Source organism: Hyaena hyaena, unplaced genomic scaffold, assembly GCF_003009895.1.
Source record: "Hyaena hyaena isolate Hyena2069 unplaced genomic scaffold, ASM300989v1 scaffold_0, whole genome shotgun sequence".
Taxonomy (NCBI): domain Eukaryota; kingdom Metazoa; phylum Chordata; class Mammalia; order Carnivora; family Hyaenidae; genus Hyaena; species Hyaena hyaena.
This window is the reverse complement of record NW_024080632.1, coordinates 3,983,811-4,004,493: the sequence shown is the minus strand read 5'-3', so window position 1 is coordinate 4,004,493 and position 20,683 is coordinate 3,983,811. Positions and strand designations below refer to the sequence as shown.

Genomic DNA, 20,683 nt, shown 5'->3' with positions numbered 1-20,683 from the left:
CAGAATCTGGAATTTGGGGGTTTCATGTTTGTATCTCTCTGATTCTGTCTTTCTTGGGGTCATAGCTAATGTTTCTGTGTTTCACCTCTCCCTCCCTTTTTCAGTTGTATTTTTTTTAAGTTTATTTATGTATTTTGAGGGAGAGGGAGGGAGAATCCCAAGCAGGCGCAGAGCCCAAATCTCCCTCCCTTTTTCAAATGAAGAAAGAGAAAACCTATTTGTCAGACCCCAGAGGATTTGAAAGGTTGTTGGAATTACCCCTCCCCAACTAAAAAAAAAAAAGTTTTCATCTCTGGGACTTTCTAGAGGAAAGGATCTGTTTTCCTTTGACTGTGATTTGCCTCTGCCAGGGCCTCACTAGACTCAGGGGCAAAGTCAAGTGGCATGGGGACTTTGTTTTTGGCTCGTTAGGGTTTCAGCCATGCTGGTGAATTGAGCATTGGTCTGAGACCAATATGTTTGGCCCTGTGGCCTGTGGTGTGACCACAGAAGGTCACTTACAGACACCATGGCAGGTGATTTAATAAGCATTTCCTGTCTTGCATCACTGGAAACCTGACCTCATCCTTCCCCATCCAGGAAGGAGGTGGCCTGAAGAGGCCTTTCCCTAAACCTGACCTCACAGAAATGCAGGGGCCTGATTGGCCACCATAAAGATTTTTCCACCAATGAAATGGGCATCCCTCTGGCTGCTATGTATAGAACAGACATGTGAGAGGCCTAGATGCAGGAAGGTCAGTATTATTTTATCAAAGCCCTATGAACTAGATCCTTTTATCCCATTTTACAGAGGGAAAATCATATACCCAAAGTCACATGTCTTGTAAGTATTGGAGTCAGGAATCAGACCCAGGCTGCTGAATATCAGAGTCTATACTCTTTTTTTAAAAGTGTTTTTTTTTTAATTGTTTTTTTTGGTGGGGGGGGTATGAGTGGGGGAGGGGCAGAGAAAGAGGGAGACACAGAATCCCAAGCAGGCTCCAGGCTCTGAGCTGTTAGCACAGAGCCTGATGCAGGGCACGAACACACAAACTGTGAGATCATTCCCTGAGCCGAAGTCGGACGCTTAACCGACTAAGCCACTCAGGCACCCCATCAGAGTCTATACTCTTAACCACTACCTAAGGCAGGTCTGAGCTCTGGGTACTCTTTTGTAGACTTTTGTTTCTCTTCCCACTTTCATTGCCTTATGGGTCTTTTTCTTTAGAAGTGGGTTGTGTGGCAAGAACCTTAGAACAAGGGGCCACATTGCCTGGGTTTAGGCTGGAGCCCTGCCAGTGTCTAGTCTCTGACCTTCAGCAAGCCACCTCTCTGGACTTGAGTTTCTTTATCAACAAAACAAAGACAGCCAATAATAATAACAGTCAGAGCTAACTCTATGCTATATGGATTATTCCATTTAATCTAAATGACAACCCTGCTTTATACTGAGGCTAAATGATGGTAAGTAACTTGAAAGTCATGGAATTTTGGAATTTGAACCCAGGTCTGCTGTGTACCTCAGATATTTTTTGGGTTCCTAACACAGTGGAGACCCTTGGCTCTGGAAAGAAACTTTGAACTGGTGGGGCCTCATTTCATTTGTAAAGTACTTTAACGTAATGCTTTAGGATTCTTAGTTGCAAGTGACAGAAACCCCATTCAACTGGCTTTAAGCCAAAAGAAGGGAGTTTACTGGGTTATCATGTGTTGGGAAGTCCAGTAACAGATGGCTCCAGGCAAGGCTAGATCCAGGAGCTCCGATGATGTCCCTATGTGTGTGTCTCTGTTTCTTCTATATGAGCTTTATACTCAGGCAGTCTCTCTCATGCTGTGGCAGAGATGTGCCCTGCCAGCCCCAGGCTTACATCTACCAGCTTGGCAAACCTGGCAGAAACAGAGTATCTTTTCCCTGGTAATTCTAGCCGGAGTGCCAGGGCCAGCTCTCATTGGCCTGATGTGGGTCACATGACTAATCCTTGCTTAGCCAGTCACAGTGGCACTGATTGGCTGGGTCTTGGTTACTTGTCTACCCCTGGAGACCAAGTCTGGAAGGAGGGCCACTCAAACTATATGAAATAAGAATGAGGGAGGGATAGTCCTGTAAAGGAAAAGGAAAATACTGGGATATTGAAAAAAAGAGAGAGATGTCAGATAGCCATCTTTGCGGGGGGAGGTAATAGAAACATTCTGTATCCGTGATTCCCAGACTTTGTCAAGGTACCGCTAAGGAGCTGCAGCAAGCTCACAGGGATACTATGGGAAAATGTAACATTTTTTGTAAAAATTTTGAAATGTTGATTTTTGAGAGAGAGAGAGAAACCGAGTGGGAGCAGGGGAAGGGGCAGAGAGAAGGAGACACAGAATCTGAAACAGGCTCCAGTCTCTGAGCTGTTAGCACAGAGCCTGACACGGGGCTCAACCTTGTGAGCCTCGAGATCATGACCTGAGCCGAAGTCGGACGTGTAACTGACTGAGCCACCCAGGCACCCCAGGATAATTTAAATTTTTAATGGAAACACAGTGACATCTGTCATATCCTGCTTAAACTGCTAACTTGGCATAGTTCACTCCTGCACATTAAATCACACTACATTCTTATTGATAATGTCATATCTTTGTGAAGTTAGGTTTTTAGTGATTTGTGATTAAAATCAAGTACTACGTGAAAATCCGTGTGGAACACGAAATAAGGGTGAGGGTGTCTAATCCAATTCCAAGGGTTAAGAATTTGTGCAGAGCCCAGTAGGCACACACATTCCATTAGTAAATAATTCTGGTTATTTCAGAATGAAATAAAAAAATTTTTTTGTCAGTTTCTGAGTTTTTTTTTTTTTTCCCTAAAAGGCTACTAAGTTGTTAGGGCATAAATACTTTTCAATTATTTGGCCTGAGGACTGTTAAAATTTTACTGAGACATTAAGAGCATGGTGAACCAGCAAAGTTTGTGAACCTTTGATTTATGTCCTGATTGTGGTGGTGTTTACACAGTTGTATCTATTTGCCAGAATTCATTGAGTTTTATACCTGAAAATTGACGAATTGATATGTAAATTATACCTCAATAAAACTGGTTTAAAAAAAACAGTACATGGCCTGTTACATATACCTCCTCTTTTTGTGTAAAAAAAAAAAAAAAAAAAAAAGTTTATTTATTTATTTAGAGAGCACAGATGGGGGAGGGGCAAAGAGAAAGGGGGAGAGAGAGAGAGAATCCCAAACAGCCTCTGCACTGTTAGTGCAGACCCCAATGTGGGGCCCAAACTCAAACACTACAAGATCATGACCTGAGCCGAAGTCAGACGCTTAACTGATGATCCCCCTAGGCATGCCACATATACCTCATCTCCTGACCCTTTCACAGCTGAGGAAACTGAGGTACGAAGAGATCACATAACTTAGCTAAGAAGTGGCAGACTCTGGATATGAAGAGTTAGGCTGTCCGGCCTCCCAAAGGTCTGACACACGTCTAATACCCGCACTTACTGCGCCTATATCAGACATCACTAATCAGTCCTGGCATGTGACTTAGAATATTTTCCAGTTTAGAACTGATGCAGTGTAGGTGAAGTCATCTTGTCATCCTTAGTGTTTTCATGGTGATGAGTCTTAGGTAGGTATATTCAGCATCCAGAAATCTTTATTTGAACTGGCTTCCTTGGAAAGGAAACTATAGAAATGTTATCTCTCAAAAGCTTACCACTAGAGAGGAGCACAGCTATCAGGCACCACATTTTGGTGGTGGCCACGGCTCTGTTGCAATCTACTGGGTTGCAATGCGTCTGGGCCAGAGCTCTATCTGAAAATGCCATGAGAGTCCATTGCTGGCAATTCTTGCAGTAAATGCTGGCTTGGGTTGTGACTTCCCAATTCTGGATCTTACGATTCAGCCACGTTATGTTAATCAGGCATTTCCAGATGTTTCACAGCCGTGCTGGGACCTGGAGTCATTAATCTCATCTTCCCACTGGGGCAGAGCTTGGCGCCTCAGAGAACAGGAAAGGCAGCAGATTGCCTACGTGTCCAGTGGAAACTCGCTTGTTTGTGTCTCCTGTATGTGGTATAAAGGGATGGTAATTAGCTGTGTAGGAAAGAAAGTATGGGCATCCCAGCTCACAGAGCCAATGTTAGTGCTTCTCCCTCTCTCTTTTAATCAATTCTATATGTTTAGAAGCAATACATATCCACAAAGTTAAAAATTCAAATAGAGATGTATAAGCATTCTCAGAAAACTTGTTAATAACAGTTAAACACTGGAAACCCAAACGTTCTTCAGAATGGATAATTCCACTGAACATCCATAGAGTGGGGTACAATGAGCAGAATGAGTAGACAATAACTACATGTGTCAGCATGGATAAATATTTTTAAAAGAAGAGCAACATTGAGTGGAAAGTTGCAGAGACATATCTACAGTATGACATGTATGATAAAGTTAAAAAGCATTCAGAACAATACTATGTATTGCTTGCTGATACATACATATAGTACAAGGGAGTGATATGAGCCAGATTTAGTAAAGTGGAGATTATGGGGGGGTGCTGGTTAGATGCAAATGACTCTCCCTGAAGGGTCTCACTGAAAGAAGTTTAAGGGAGGGGTATTTACAGAGGTGTAGCACTTTAAGAGTGAGGACCCTAGACTGGGGCCAGTTGTGTTCCTAAAGGTGGGGAGGGGGCGTCATCAGAGTTTGACCAAATCTTGTTGCTGGGGGAGAACTGCTGAGGACAGGAGCTGTGGTGGTTAAAGGCTGCAGCAAAGCAGAAAGGAGGCAGAAGGAATAAATACCCCAGTTTCTCTCTCCTACCACTGCATCCATTGGCTAAACCCAAGGAGAAGGCAGGGCAGGGGAGTCCAGGAGATGCAGTTCGTAGGGCTCAGCCTCTTAGGGCACAGAGAAAGACAGGATTGACCTGGGGTGGGCATGGGGGCAGAAATAACCAGCAGAGGGGTCCCCCTCTTTGGGGACAGAGGATAGGAATACCATCTAGAAAGTATACATAGGGGCTTTTAACTCTCTTGCACTATTATTTCTTTTTGTTAATGTTTGTTTGTTTATTTATTTTTTTAATGTTTTTTATTTATTTCTAGGAGAGAGAGAGACAGTGTGAGCAGGGGAGGGTCAGAGAGAGAGGGAGTGACAGACTCTGAAACAGGCTCCAGGCTCTGAGCTGGCAGTAAGCACAGAGCCCGACATGGGGCTCGAACCCACGAACCACGAGATCATGACCTAAGCGAAAGTCGGACGCTTAACCGACTGAGCCACCCAGGTGCCCCTGTTTTATTTATTTCTAAGAGAGAGAGACAGCGTGAGCAGGGGAGGGTCAGAGAGAGAGGGAGATACCGAATCCGAAGCAGGCTCCAGGTCCTGAGCTAGGTGTCAGCACAGAGCCTGACGCGGGGCTCGAACCCACAAACTGAGAGATCATGACCTGAGCTAAAGTTGGACGCTTAACCCACTGAGCCACCCAGGTGCCCCTATTCATTTGTTTTTGAGAGAAAGAGTGTGTGAGCAGGAGAAGGACATAGACACACAGAATCTGAACGAGGCTCAGAGCTGTCAGCACAGAGCCCAGTGCAGGGCTCGAACCCATGAGCGGTGAAATCATGACCTGAGGTGAAGTCAGCTGCTTAACCAACTGAGCCACCCAGGTGCCCCCCAACTATTATTTCTTAAACTGAGGGTGAGAATATTGTCGTCCATGTTTTTTTCCTACTAATTATATGATTTTCTTTTTTTGTATGCTTGAAATATTTCATAATAAAATAAGCAGGAGATCAAAAAGTAACCCAAGAGTATCAAAAGCTTTATAAAGAAAAGCAGATATGGGGTGCCTTGCTGACTCATTCAGAATAGCATGTGATTTTTGATATCGGGCGCTGTTTGAACCCCATGTTGGGTGTAGAGATTAAATAAATAAAACTTAAAAAAAAAAACCCAGCTCTATAGGTTCACTGTCAGTCATTTACATGACCACGCAAATATTATTTACTGCAGAATTGAGTATTGCTCTGTGCTTATATTTTCTCTTTTAGAGATTTTGATTTAATATATGTAGTTAACATTTGATTCTTTACGGGCAACGTTTGCTTATAATTATTATCTTTTTTCTCCCCTAAAGCTCCATCCTTATTCTATCAAATGTGTTTATTTTCTTTGGCCTTGAACTAGACAGTTAGGGGGTGGGGGTTTGCTTTGTGCTCCCAAATGGAGTACTTTTTTTTTTTTTTTTTTTTTTGCAGCTGCTTGTCTGCTTTGGTGCCCCCAGCATTCTGGGTTATTTTTAGAGGTTGCAACTTGATGTGGGAGTCAATCACATTTAATAAGCTGGTACTCCCTGCACCCTATGCTGAGAGCAGACTCACAGTGTTTGGTGTTTCCCATGTTCCAATCCACTGCTGCCAAGTTTAGAAATAAAAATAGTGGTTTGGCAGTTTGTCATTTTCTTTAAAAGTTAAACATACATTTACCATATGACCAGCAATTCCACTCCTGGGTATCTACCCAAGAGTAATGAAAATACATCTCTGCACAAAGATTTGTATTGTGTGTACAATTTGGAAGTATTATTTAAATTGTCAAAGAGTGGAAATAACCGAAATGTCCTTTAACAGGTGAATGGATAAACAAAATGTGATGCATCTCTACCAAGTTTTTATTGTTAAGTAGCAATAGAAACGCAGTAATATATGCTTCCCCCTACTATCTGAAAGTGCAGCCATCCTGTGAAACCTTTCATAAGCCAAAATGGCATAAAGCAGAGAGTATCCCTTGTTTTCTGAAAGTTCGAGTTACACCACTTTGTTTTTACGACAGCCCTCCATTAGTACCTATTTTCACTAACCAAAAGGCATCTAAAGAGGATTTTCACTTTATGAAAAAAAGCCATTACTTGACTAACAGAGGTCTTTCAGAAAAGAAGTAACGGGATACTTGTGTGTACTACAGTGTAAATAAACCTCAAAAACGTGATGCTCAGTGAAAGAAGCCGGACCCAAGAGCACATACTGTATGATCCCATTTATATGAAATATCCGGAAAAGACAAATCTGCAGGGACAGAAGGTGGGATAGTGGTTGCCAGGGGGAGTGAGTGCTGTCATAGACGTGAGGGATTTTACTGGATGGTGGAAGTGTCCTCAAGCTGGATGTGATAATAGTTGTATAACTTGGTAAATGTATCAAAATCACTGAATTGTATATGCAAAATGAGAGAGTTTTATGGTATGTGAATTATACCTCAGTATAATTGTTTAAAAATTATGGTTTAGATTCTTGGTATGGTAGAAAAACACCCAATTTGATCAGAGATCTCCATAATTTTTAGGTGCCCATTTAGTTACTAGCTTGATGAAGGGTTCATTCAGTGAGGCTCCAGGTCCCTGTTTTTGGCATCTTTAGGATGATGATGATAGTGCCTGGGACAAGGGGCTGGCAATAACGAGTCTGAGGTTTGTGGCTTCTCTTCTTAGCTGGTGTGGTTAACTTTGCCTGGAAGGAAAACTCTGTTCTTAGGCTTTTTTTTTTTTTTTTTTAAGTTTATTTATCTTGTGTGTGTGTGTGAGAGAGAGAGAACATGAGCAGACGAGCAAAAGAGGGGCAGAGAGAGAGGGAGAGAATCCCAAACAGGCCCTGTCATCAGTGTAGAGCCCAATGCAGGGCTTGAACTCAGGAATCTTGTGAGATCACAACCTGAGCAAAATCAAGAGTCAGATACTTAACAGACTGAGCCACCCAGGCACCCCTGTTCTTAGGCATTTTAATCTAGATTCTGACATTTGCCTTGGAAATAAAGACATTTCATTTCATTCATTCAAACTGGCCAAGCTAAACAGACCAAAACACCATTTGTTTATGTAATTGGGAAGTCAGAGGTATACCGTTTTCAGACATAAGTCAATCCAGGGGCTCAAATGAACCATTGGGGCTCAGCCTTCATCTACCTCTCTGCCCTGTTTTCTTATCAGTTGGATTTGTGGTGAAGCAGTATGGCCCCATTATCTCTGGGCTCATGTTAGCTCTTCTACCTTCAAACTAGTGGAGGAAGAGCTTCTCTTGTTCAGCAGTTCTGATGAAAGCCGTGTCCACCCCACCCCCACCCCCCCACCCCCGCCTCCACCAACTGAGTTTTGTTGGTTTTGAATGACTGTCTCCAGATCATCTGCTTGGGTCAGGAGGCTAATGTTCTGATTGGCCAGGCCCGGGTCATATGCCCTGAACCTGGGACAGGTTCAACCTCATTCCTAGCCAGATTTCAATAACTGAGTATGGGGGAGGGATGGGTCTCCAAAGAAACTGTAGAGACATTAACCAGAAGGGGAATAGCTGCGTGGTTGGCAAAAACAACAGAAAGCTTCCATATGGTGACCAGTTCCATTTGAGGCCACAGGTTCAGGGTTGACTGGATAAAAGGCAGGATTGGAGATTGGATTGCTGCTTTGTGGCTCCTCTTGCTCCTGGAAAAAGCATCTCAAAGCACAGGTCTAATTGAGGGTCTTCTGGAGACCCCCTCATGTGCAGAGGACAGCTAGGGATTCCAGTGGAGGACAAGAATTATATCCCCCCATCCAACCTCCCAGAAGCACCCTGTGGACAATGCATTGAGAGATAGCTGTTAGGAAATAATGCAGCTGCTGTGGAAAATGGTATGATGGTTCCTAAAAAAAAATTAAATGAATTACTATTTGGTCTCCCAAGCCCACTTCTGGGTATATACCCAAAAGAATTGAAAGCAGAGACTCAAAACAGATGCTTATATACCCATGTTTATAGTAACATTCAATATATATATACCTGTGCGCTCTCTCTCTCTCACACACACACACAAAACACATATACACAATGGAACATCACTCAGCCTTAAAAAAAGAATGAAATCTTGCCATTTGCACCAATGTGGATGGAGCTAGAGAGTATAATGCTAAATGAAATAGGTCTGTCAGAGAAAGATACCCTATGCTTTCACTCATATGTAGAATTTAAGAAACAAAACAAATGAGCAAAGGGGAAAAAAAGAAATAAGCAGACTCTTGTTTTTAATTTTTTTTTAATGTTCTATTAGTTTTGAGAGAGAGTGAGAGAGACAGAGAGACAGACAGACAGAGCTGAGCAGGGGAGGGGCAGAGAGAGAGAGGGAGACACAGAATCCAGCAGGCTGTGATTCTGAGCTGTCAGCACAGAGCCCAATGTGGGGCTTGAACTCACGAACTGCAAGATCATGACCTGAGCCAAAGTCAGATGCCACCCAGGCCGCCCTCAAGAAACAAATTCTAAATTATAGAGAACAAACTGATGTTTGCCAGAGGGGAGGGGAGTGGGGGGATGGGTTAAATAGGTGATGGGGATTAAGTAGTACACTTGTGATGGCCCTGGGTGATGTGTGGAATTGTTGTATCACTGTATTATACACTTGAAACTAACATAACACTGTATATTAAGTAACTGGAATTTTAGATTTACATTTTTTTAATTATTTATTTCAGAGAGAGAGAGAGAGAGAGAGCGTGAGCAGGGGAGGGTCAGAGAGAGAGGGACACACAGAATCTGAAACAGGCTCCAGGCTCTGAGCTAGCTGTCAGCACAGAGCCTGACGCAGGGCTCGAACTCATGAACCGTGAGATCATGACCTGAGCCAAAGTCGGACTCTTAACCGGCTGAGCCACCCAGGCACTCCAAGTAACTAGAATTTTAGAAAATGTAATCACTTATTCCCTCTGCCCCCTACACCCCCCCAAAAAAACCTGCATTTTTCCCCCAAAGTGTTTCTGAGAAGTCAGACATAAATTATGAAGAACTAGAAGGGTCCACATGTTGTATGATTCACTTAAACTCTATCCTCTTCTATTAAAAAAAAGACAATACATGGTTCTGCTTACATATGGTATCTAAAGGAGTCATATTTATAGAGAAAGTAGAATGGTGTTTGCCAGGGGCTGGGGAGGCAGAAAATGGAATTATTGTTTGATGAGTTTGGAGTTTCAGTGAGGATGATGGAGATGGATGATGGCGATGACTGCACAGTGATGTGAACATATCTAATGCCACTGAATTGTACACTTAAAATGATTAATAGTTTTTTTAATTAAAATTTTTTTTAACGTTTTTATTTATTTTTGAGAGAGAGGGACAGAGCCTGAGCCGGGGAAGGGGAGAGAGAGACACACACACAGAATCCAAAGCAGGCTCCAGGCTCTGAGTTGTCAGCACAGAGCCCGACATGGGGCTTAAACCCACGAACTGTGAGATCTGAGCCGGATTTCGGACATGAGTCAAAGTCCGAAGCTTAACCAACTGAGCCACCCAGGAGCCCCTACACTTAAAATAATTAGGAGGGTTGGGGCGCCTGGGTGGCTTAGTCGGTTAAGCGTCTGACTCTCGCTTAGGTCATGATCTCGCAGTTTGTGGGTTCGAGCCCCGCATCGGGCTCTGTGCTGACTGCCAGCTCAGAGCCTAGAGCCTCTTTCAGTCTGTGACTCCCTCTCTCTCTGACCCTCCCCTGTTCACGCTGTCTCTCTCTCTCTCTCCTAGAAATAAATAAAGCATTTAAAAAAATAATAATTAGGAGGGTAATTTTTAATATGTGTCTTATAAAAATTAGGAAAATTAAAAAAATTTTAATGATTAAAGTGGTAAATTTTATGTTATATGTATTTTACCACAGTTAAAGAGAGAAAGAGGCAACTTTCTGGAGAAAAGTTAGGATCCAAGAAATGAATTGATAAATGTTCCTAATGCTTGTGGGACTGGCATGAGGCGGAATCAGCAGAGTCTGGGTGTGGGCGAGGAAGGCCCTGGGAGTGGAGCATATGTCACACTAAGGGCCTTGTTTCTGACTCCCCCTCCCCCCACCCCACGTTGTCCTCCTCGTAGCTGGCAAACCCTGAGCCTGGAGCTGGAGACAAGAGTAGGCTAGATGTCTGGTCTCCAATATAGGATCTCCCCTGGGAGTGGTTCTAGCTGATGGCAGAGAGAGAGAACCAGAGGGGAGCAGGAGTGACTCCATATGCCTGGGGACAAAGTTATGGGAAGGCTCACAGACTTCCTATCCATACCCAGTCTGATGCCATGGCATTGAGCAGAAAATATCACCAGCAGAACATTAGAGAAGTGCTTGTAGAGAAGTAGATGTCATTGAGTGTTGATGAGGTGTGGGCAACTGTCATACACTGTGGATGGGAGTGTAAATTGGTACAACCACTCTGTGGGCAGTTTGCAAAGATCTGTTAAAACTAAAACCAAGGCTGTACACTCTGACCCAGAAATCTGTCTTCTCTTCCCTAGAGAGATGCTTGTGTGTATGCCCAGGGAGGCAGTGCAACAGTATTACCCAGTGTTGCATTTTGATTATAGGCAGAGACTAGAAATGGCCTATATATGCAACAATAGGAGTGTGGTTCAGTAAACTGTAGCATGTCCATAAACATGAAATATTACATAGCACTAAAAGGAATGAAGTATATCTATATATTATTATGTTGGTAGATCTTCAAGACATATTGTTGAGTGAGAAAAGAAAATTGTGGAATCATATTTATAGTCTGATACTAGTAATATATTTTTAAAAATAAAAGTATGTGTGTTAGGGTCTAAGCTATGCTGCTATAACAAAGAGATCCCCAAATTTAGGGGGGAAAAAGGCTTAAATGAGGTAGCTTCTTTCTCATATAACAATCCAAAGGGAGTGTGGTCTGGGATAAGTGGTGTTCAGTTATGTGCTGCTATATAAAACAGCAATAATTACATTTTGCTCCTGGATTCTGTGGGTCAGGAGTTTAGACAGGACCATGGTGGGAGTGGCTTGACTGTGCTCTATGATGTCAGAGGCTGTAGCTGAGAAGACTTGAATGGCTGGGAGTAACTTACATGGCCATGGCTGGAATCATCTGGAGGTTTCTTTACCCATGCATCTAAATGCCTGGGCTGGAATGACAAGAACTTTTGTCTTAGTTGGGACTATTGCTCAGAGTGCCTACACATGACTTCTCTATGTGGTTAGCATTTCCATACAGCATGGTGGCCTCGGGATAGTTGAACTTTTTGCTCTAAAAGCAGATGTTCCAGCAAATAAGGCAGAATCCACATGGCCTTCCATACTTCCATACCATTTCTCAGAAACTGTAATGTTGCCAATATTTTATTGGTCAAACTAGCCACAGCCTGTTTGTATTTAAGAGGAGGGAACAGAGATCCCACCTCTTTATGTGAAGAGTGCTAAAGGGTGGGTAATCATGTTTTAAAACCATCACAGGTGAGGAGCTCTGTCACATAAGGTCACCTGAGGTTGGTTTGGCTGGGGAAGGGACGTTGGGCTTTGCCATTGACATGTAGCTTCCATCTCTGGTTTCAAGGTAACTGTACCTGTTGTCACCATATCCCAGCCAGGGAAAGGGACAGTGGAGGGCAAGCATCTCCTTATACAAAAGTGGTTCAGAACTTACACACATCACTCCTACCTGCATCCCTTTGGCTAACTCTTAGTTCTGCTGATCCACGTAGCTGCAAGGGAGGCTGGGAGATGTCTGTTACTGAGCATCCATGTGCCCAGCTACAACTCATTGGGGACCTGTTACTAAAGGATGTAAAGGAGAAAAAGTATTAGGAACAATTAGTTTTTGCAACAGCATGTATTTTTCATAAATATGTATATATTTGTGTGCATATGTATAGAAATAGGCCTATGTAGAATACAGAAATACATAGGTAAATAGATTGCAGACTGAAAGAATACATAGAAAAAGATGAAGAAAGGGGGCAGCAGCGGGAGAAAAAAAAAGATGAAGAAGAAACTGGTAGCAGTAGTTACCTCTAGAGAAGGGAGGGGAAGACAACATGGGGATATTCATAGCTGGCTGTAGCTATAGCTGTAGTGTTTTAATTTTTAACGAGGATAATGTCTTCATGTTTTACTTTGAAATTAAATATTAATTTAAACCCAGGAGGTCCTGGTGAGCATCTGGCTACTGATGTTGCAGCCTGGGTCTTATCTTTCTTTGGTGGGACCCAGCATCAAAGAGAGGCAGGAGGGAGCATGGCCCTGTGTCTTCCAGGAGCCCCAGCCGGTGTTGCAGGGGACTTTTTGTCCAGAGGCCCCACATTCTCAAAGGCTGTGTACTCTATTTGGGGTCTCTCTGCCCCCATCCTTCCTGTCCAGTTCTGGAGGGTTTCCTTTGTTACTAGCAAACTAGTTCAACAAAGATAGAGGGCTGTTTGGGCACTGAGGAATAAAGTGCTTAAGTGAATAAATCACAGACTCCTTCTCTACAGATTACTTGTTAATTACAGGCAGGAAGCTGGTTACTGTAAGTGGAGAAAGCAGTGGACAGAGACTTTCCCAGGCAATCAATGTTAACATCACAGACACTGTGGTCCTCCTGATAGGAGACACCAAGGACACAGTGTCACTCTAATGGCATTTCTGTCCCAAATGCATAACCAAAATCCAATCATCTGACAAACTCAGATGGAGGGACATTCTTCAGAACAACTGGACTGAACCCTGTAAAAATGTCCATGTCATGAAAGACAAAGGAAGGTTGAGGAACTGTTGTAGACTGAAGGAGCCTAAAGAGATAGAATGATTTGATTGTTGTACTGTGAATACATAAGAGAATGCCGTGTGCTTAGGAAATATGCACTGAAGTATTTAAGAGTAAAGAAGCATGTTGTCTACAACCAACTCCCAAATGGTTTAGAAAGGAGTAGGCAAACTATTTTGGCAGAAAGGCTAGGTAATGAGGATTCTAGGCTTTGGCGGGCCATATGGTCTGTGTCACAACAACTCACTTTGCTTCTGTAGCGCCAAAGTAGCCACGACAGTATGTAAATGAGTGGGTGTGGCTGTGCTCCAATAAAGTTTATTTATGGCTACTGAAATTTCAATTTCATATACTTTTCATGTGTCATGAAATATTATTCTTTTGAGTGTTTTCAGCCAGACAAAAACCATTTCTAGCTTACTGCCCATACAAAATCTTGTGGCTGGATTTGACCTGTGGGTTGTAGTTCACTGATCCTTGATATAGAAGAAGAACATACATAAACACAGACACACACACACACACACATACATACACTAAAGCAAATATGTATGGCATAATACTAATGGTGAATCTAGGTGAAGGGTACTGGGGAGTTCTTACAGTTCTTTAGCAAGTTTGAAATTACTTAAAAATAAAAACTTAGGGGCACTTGGTTGACTCAGTTGTTGAGTGCCTGACTCTTGGTTTCAGCTCAGGCCATGATCTCATAGTTTGTGGATTTGGGCCCCATGTCAGGCTCTGTGCTGTCAGTGTGGAGCCTACTTGGAATTCTCGTTCTCTCTCTCTCTCTCACTTCCCCCTCCTGCTTGCGTGTTCTCTGTCTCTCTCAAAATAAATAAACTTTAAAAAAAAATGATAAAATGTTTAAAATAAAATGAAAAGTTAAATAAAAGGCATGATTTTCCTCTCCAGGGGGCCCAGGAAGGAGAAGGTGAGGATACTGTGTGAATTCAGGGGACCAAGCCATCTCATCTCAGGGCCAAGGGAGACTTGCTCACAGTGTTCTTTGATGCTGTCCCTGTTATCTGTTCACTTCACTGCCTTCACTTTTTCCTTTCCTTATTTTCTGGCTTAACTGTCACGTCTAGAGACCCCACTTGGCAGATGTGAGAGTTTGGGCTCAGGCCTCACCCTTTGACCGTCCCTTTTTCCTCTCCCTCTGCAAAATACATTTCATCACCACTCAAGAAAACAGACATGTTAATTTTTTTTTTAATGTTTATTTTTGAGAGAGGGAGAAAGTGCGCAAGCAGGGGAGGGGCAGAGAGAGGGAGAGAGGATTGGAAGCCTGCTCTGCACTGACAGCAGAGAGCCCGATGTGGAGCTCAAACTCACCAACAGTGAGAGCCTGACCAGAACCTAAGTATAAGGGGGATGCTTAATTGACTGAGCCACCCAGGCACCCCAGAAAACAGACACGTTAAATATGTTCATTAGGTTATTGTTGTTGTTGTTTTTTCAATTTCATGGTCCTGTCCCTAATATTGTTTCCTCCAAGTTGTTGGTGTCTGTCTTAGATTATCAGAACTCTAGAGGAAAGGGGTTGTTTCTCTGCATATGTTGGGGTGTAATGTTGGGGCAGGTGTGCTGTGGCAGCACTTTCAAGAAGTTAGTGTGCATCCTCCCTTCATTGGGTTGAGTCTCTTGTATTTCCCCTGGCCTTATGGCCCTGAATGTTTATTTCCAGATACTGGCTTTACTGGAGTGACTGTGCTTGAGGTAGGGGATACTGGCTTTAAGGGAAGAGGTATGTCCTTTTCTTAGTTGACTTGGCAAAAACTCTTCTTTGCTAGGATCAGAAACCCAATTCGAATTGGCCTAAGTGAAAAGGATATTAATTAATATCATGAAGAGCATTAGGTTTGGTTAGATCTAAGGGCTGTCTAAATGACACATGAGAATGCTGTCTTGTACCACATTGCAATTATTTTCGTGTTTGGCTTCATTTGCTCAGCAGCGCTAGGTGTACTTTCTACCAGATTAGTAAACCCAGAAGAAGGAAGGCATTTCAAAACCAATACTTCCAGCCAGAGTGCCCAGAGTGACTCTCATTGGCCCAGTCAGTGGCTAGGGGATTGGAGGATACTGATTGGCCAGGCCTAGGTCCCATGACCGCACCTGGCATGGAGATTGTTAGCTCTAGTCAAACCATCTGGACCAAGAATTGACAAGAGGTGGCCCCTCAAAGGCATTATTTGGTTGCCGTAACCATTAGGAAGGATGGAACCTGTGTAGGAAAAAAACATCGGTTCCTTCCACAAGTGCTTTGCCCTGCTGCCTTCCCAGATTCCAGCCCTAGTTTTGTAAGCTACATCTGTGATAGTGGTAGTTGTATCCTCTGAGCTGCCAAACTGACTTCTGTAGTCACGTCCCATGACACAAACTATGAAAAATGACCTATTCACGTTCTCCCATACACCTGCTTGGGCTCCTCTGTCCCTCAGGAAACCCACAGGATCTACAAGCAGAAGCTGGAAGAGCTGACCTCACTCCAGACTTTGTGTAGCAGCTCTATCAACAAGCAGAAAACACGACTAAAGGACTTGAAGCACACACTCCAGAGGTAGGCAAGGCTGCAGCTCCCCTGGTTTTAAGGGATAGAAACCCAACTCAAAGCTATCTTGAACAGAGAATGGAACTTTTAATGGGAAAAAAAAAAAAACCCAGGTGTAGTTTCAGATATCACTGGATCCATGGGTAAAAAGATGTTTTTAGGATTTTTCTCCCCTCCGAATTCTGCCTTCCTCTAGATTGACTTTGCTCTCAGGCTGACTGTCCCGTTATGGTCACCGAGATGGCCATCATCAGTGCCAGACTTGTATCTCCCAGCCATACTTCCTATTGGCTTGGTTACCCCAGCAGAATAACTTGTTTTTCTAGCAAGAGTTCTGGGTGTGATCCTCATTGGCTGGAATTGGTCATGTGCCCATTTGTGAACTAATCCCTGAGACTCTGGTTAGGCAAGAGTAGGTCATATGCTTGGTTTATGGACGTGGGGGATGGGACAGCCTTACTTGAACTATATGGAAGGGAAAGAGAATGAGAGATAGAGGAAAGTTGTTATAGGTCCCTGGTGTAGGTGGTAGGAATTCTGGCATCTCTGGGGGGGATTTATTTAAGCTCATGATTTAGTTCAGTTCTTGAGGCCAGGATCATATGTCTACTTCCCGATCCTCACATCCTCATGGTTTGGAAAGTGCTCTCACCCCCCCACAGGCGAAGGAGCCTAGTGAATGCTGTGATCCCCAGGCAGGTGGAAAGACTGAGGCTCTGAGTGGCTTGTCCCAGTTTATTTACCTGGGACTGTATATCATGGTGTGTAATTCCTGGTCAGTTCTTCCCTTCCCTTGTGGACACTTTTTGCAGTCCTTACTGGTTATATCCGTAGCCTTGGCTGACCATTTTGGAAATGGAGGCCCATTGGTCATGGAGTAGAGTGTGGATGGTTCCACATAATGATATCACCACTCTTGGAAAAACCATCTTACTGATGGTAAGACTCAATAGTCTTTATCAGGCTAGGATTTTTCAACCTTGGCACTGTTGAAAATTCTGCTAAGGGGTCTGTCCTGTGCATTCTGGGATGTTTAGCAGTATCCCTGGCCTCTGCCCCTGTTTGACAAACAAAATGTTCCTAGACATTGTCAGGTGTTTCCAGTTAAGAACCGTTCGGTTAGAAAGTTGATCCATGAGGCCGCCTACTATTCTGAGAGTGTGTCCATTGACTTGTTTTTCAAGTTTTACGAGTTAATATCACCAAAGAATAACAGATATTGATCAGTTAGCTGCTTGTACATTTAAAACACTTTCCTGTCTGTCTTCCTCATAATCTTCAGGCTATTCTTCTAGAATAGTAAGAAATATTGTATTGCCTGTAGAGGTCCATTGAGCTCATACTTGAGTATCAAGGATCATTCTAAATGTGTTGCTTTGCTTATGCTCACTTAATCCTCACAACAGTATTGTCCATGAGATATTCCTGATGCTATGCCCATTTTTCAGGTGTGGAAAATAAGGCAGAGAGATTAAGGAACTTTCCCAAAGTCACAGGGGACTTAGTGTCAAACCCACAGGGTACAGGGGGGAATTGAGGTTACAAGAAGCACTGAGATAGAAAGATGGGAGGGCAGTGCCCAGAGCTCCTGGATTTTTCCTTCAGTCTGATTAACACTCCTGCTTCTCCTGTGCCCACACCTCTGACCAAACAGGTACAAGCACCATGCCAGTCGGGAGGAGGTAGAGCTCATTCAGCAGATGAGTGCCAACATCAAGGAGCGGCAGAATATATTCTTCGACATGGAGGCCTACCTGCCCAAGAAGAATGGGTAGGAGCTGGAAACATATCCCACCCCTGCTGTGGGCAGCTGCCCAGGCCTAGAGTACCTGGTCTGTGTGACTCCCACCTCCCTGTTGGGGCTTGAGGTGGAAGGGAAAGAAGGGAAGCAAGAGCAAGAAAGAGAAGGAAGCTTCCTCCTGTGTTCCTCCATGGAACGGGTGGGGATCTCAGAGTGAACTTCCTGGGAGGGCTTATTGCAAGGAACTTATTGTAAGATCTCGTTTCCAGCACCTGCCGCATGCCTGGGGCCACCCACGGTCAAGAGGAAAGATGTTTTCTCCCAAAAAACAAACATTTATTTATTTTTTATTTTCAATTCCAGTATAATTAACAGACAGCATTATAGTAGTTTCAGGTGTACAGTATAGCGATTTAATTCCATACATCACCCAGTGCTCATCACGACAAGTGCACTTTCAATCCCATCATTATGCCCCTCCTCTCTGGTAACCATTAGTTTTTTTCTCTAGTTGAGAGTCTCTTAACATTAGTTAAGAGTCTCTTTTTTGGTTTCTCTCTCTCTTTTTTTTTCCTTTGAGAACAAACATTTATTGAGTGCCTGCTGTATGCCTAGCATTTGCTGGGGGGCTCTTAAATTGTCTACAGCTTGGTGAGCCAGACCCAAATATCTGAATTCTACAAGGTTCAGAGACATAGGGGGTGTTTTATTCAGGGGGCTCAGCCCAGGTTTGGATGTGAATACTCTAACTCCAGAGCTTGTGTTCTTTCCGTCTTCCTCCTTCAGAGAAGTCCCATCTCCTCCCTTAAGTGACATCACTGCCACCTGTTCCAGAGGGAGATCAAACAGCATTGTATCAAAACCTGATGCGGGCGGCTAAGTGTGCTCCCATCATTTCTCTCTGCCCTTTGTCCTGGTTTGGCCTAACACTTAAGTCAGAGCCCCTGCCGAGAGGCTTACTAGCCCTTTCACATTGGAAGCCATTCCTCTTGGCTTCTCCTTTTTTTTTTTTTTTTTTTTTAAAATTTGGTGACAATCTCTCTAAGTTGGATGGTGATAATTTTCCATAGAATGAAACAGCGTGACCCTCTTTTACAGTGTGGCTCAGATCGGCTTTCCCAGCTCTAGCTCCTTAGTCCTCTGTGCATTCTACACCAGTTGGCGATCTTTGGATTACAGATGACTGAAAATCCAACTCATCATGCTTAAGAACAAATAGGGGATTTATTGGCTCATGTAGCTAAAAGATCCAGATGTTGCTGTGGATCTGGCTAGATGCTGCTGCTCACATGATACTGTTGGGCTCTCTCGGTGAGCTTTATTTTTACTCTCTCTGCCAGTGTGTTTTATCTGAGGCAGGCTTTCTCTACAAGCTAGTCCCAGTGGCTCTGGGTTTGCATTCTGCCCCCTTAGCAATCCCAATAGAGAAAGGCTCTTTGTTTCTTAGTTCTGAGAAAAATCCCAGGACTAAGTCTCATTGGCCTGTGGCCGGTATGCCCCATGACCATATTGACCCAATCACAGGGACGCACTGCTTTTTTTTTTTTTTTTTTAATATATTTTTATTTATTTCTAGGGGAGAGAGAGAGAGAGACATCGTGAGCAGGGGAGGGTCAAAGAGAGAGAGAGATACAGACTCTGAAATAGGCTCCAGGCTCTGAGCTGGCAGTCAGCACAGAGCCCGACGCGGGGCTTTAACCCACGAACCGTGAGATCATGACCTAAGCGAAAGTCAGCCGCTTAACTGACTAAGCCACCCAGGCGCCCCATGGATGCACTGCTTTGATCGGCTAAGCCTGGGTCATGTGCCTTACTCTGGGATCTGGGAGGAAAAGAGATTCTCTAAAGAAAAATGATAGTTCTCTTTCAGGAATAGGGACTATATTCTTAGGCAAAAAAACCCCCAAAAAACCCAGATGTTGTTTTCACACCTCTGCTTCAGTTACACCAGACTGGAAATGCCTCCTAGCATTTACTCATAGCTAGAAAGAAGACTCTTCTCTTTGCTTTTCTCCTTTCAGCCTTCTACTCATCCTTCAAAGCCCTGTTCAAATGTTACCAATTCAGTGAAGCCTCTCCAAAACACTTCTCCCTCTGTGGAATTAACCCTTCTTCCTCTAAGATTTCATAACCTTTTATTTGCACTTTATTAGTGGGTTAGAGTACAGGCTATTTTGTAACAAAACCCAATGATACAAGGGCTCAAACAAGCTGGAGGTCTCTCTCTCAAACATGGCAGTCCAGAGGTGAGTGGGCCACGAGTGGTGGGCTCGTGGGGTCATCTAGGGACTCAGTGTCTTTCCAATACCAACGCATTGCTTCACCACCCTTCAGGGAGTTGTCCTTATCTGCATGGCCAGAGATGGCTCGCGCTGTCACATTCTCAGGGAGTGGAGGGCAAGCAGATACCTTTAAGAAAAAAAAAAAAAAGTTTGCCATTTCCCAGTGAAGCCAAAAACATACATACTCAGTAACCCAGAATTTCCACTCCTGTCTGTATAGGCAGTGGAAGTGAGCACTTCTGCCCTTCAAAAGACACGTGTAAGACTGTTAACAGCAAAGAAACCAGACACAGAGCCCACATATTACACGAGTCTTTATGCGAAATGTCCAGAACAGGCAAATCCATAGATGTAAAGTAGATTAGTGATTGTGACATGCTGGCAGGGGAGGGAGGTAAGGGAGTGACTGCTGATGGGTCCAGGCTTTCTTTTGGGATGATGAAGATGTTCTAGAATTAGGTAATGGTGATGGTTGTACAATGTTGTGAATATACTGGAAAACATTAAATTGTATACTTTAAAATTTTTTTTTTTTAAATGTTTTATTTATTTCTAGGAAAGAGACAGCATGAGTAGGGGAGGGTCAGAG

At 43.5% G+C, this 20,683-nt stretch overlaps 1 protein-coding gene across 3 annotated transcripts in view; it reads left to right on the top strand.

The window, feature by feature from the left end:
* The window catches only part of TMEM120B (transmembrane protein 120B), a 63,786-nt gene that overhangs the window by 23,789 nt on the left and 19,314 nt on the right, over positions 1-20,683 (top strand). For all 3 annotated transcript variants that reach the window (XM_039249988.1, XM_039250055.1, XM_039249935.1), the window contains 2 exons: positions 15,962-16,080; positions 17,726-17,842. In XM_039249988.1, coding sequence (XP_039105919.1) covers positions 15,962-16,080; positions 17,726-17,842 — 236 coding nt within the window. The remainder of the gene's footprint in view (positions 1-15,961; positions 16,081-17,725; positions 17,843-20,683) is intronic.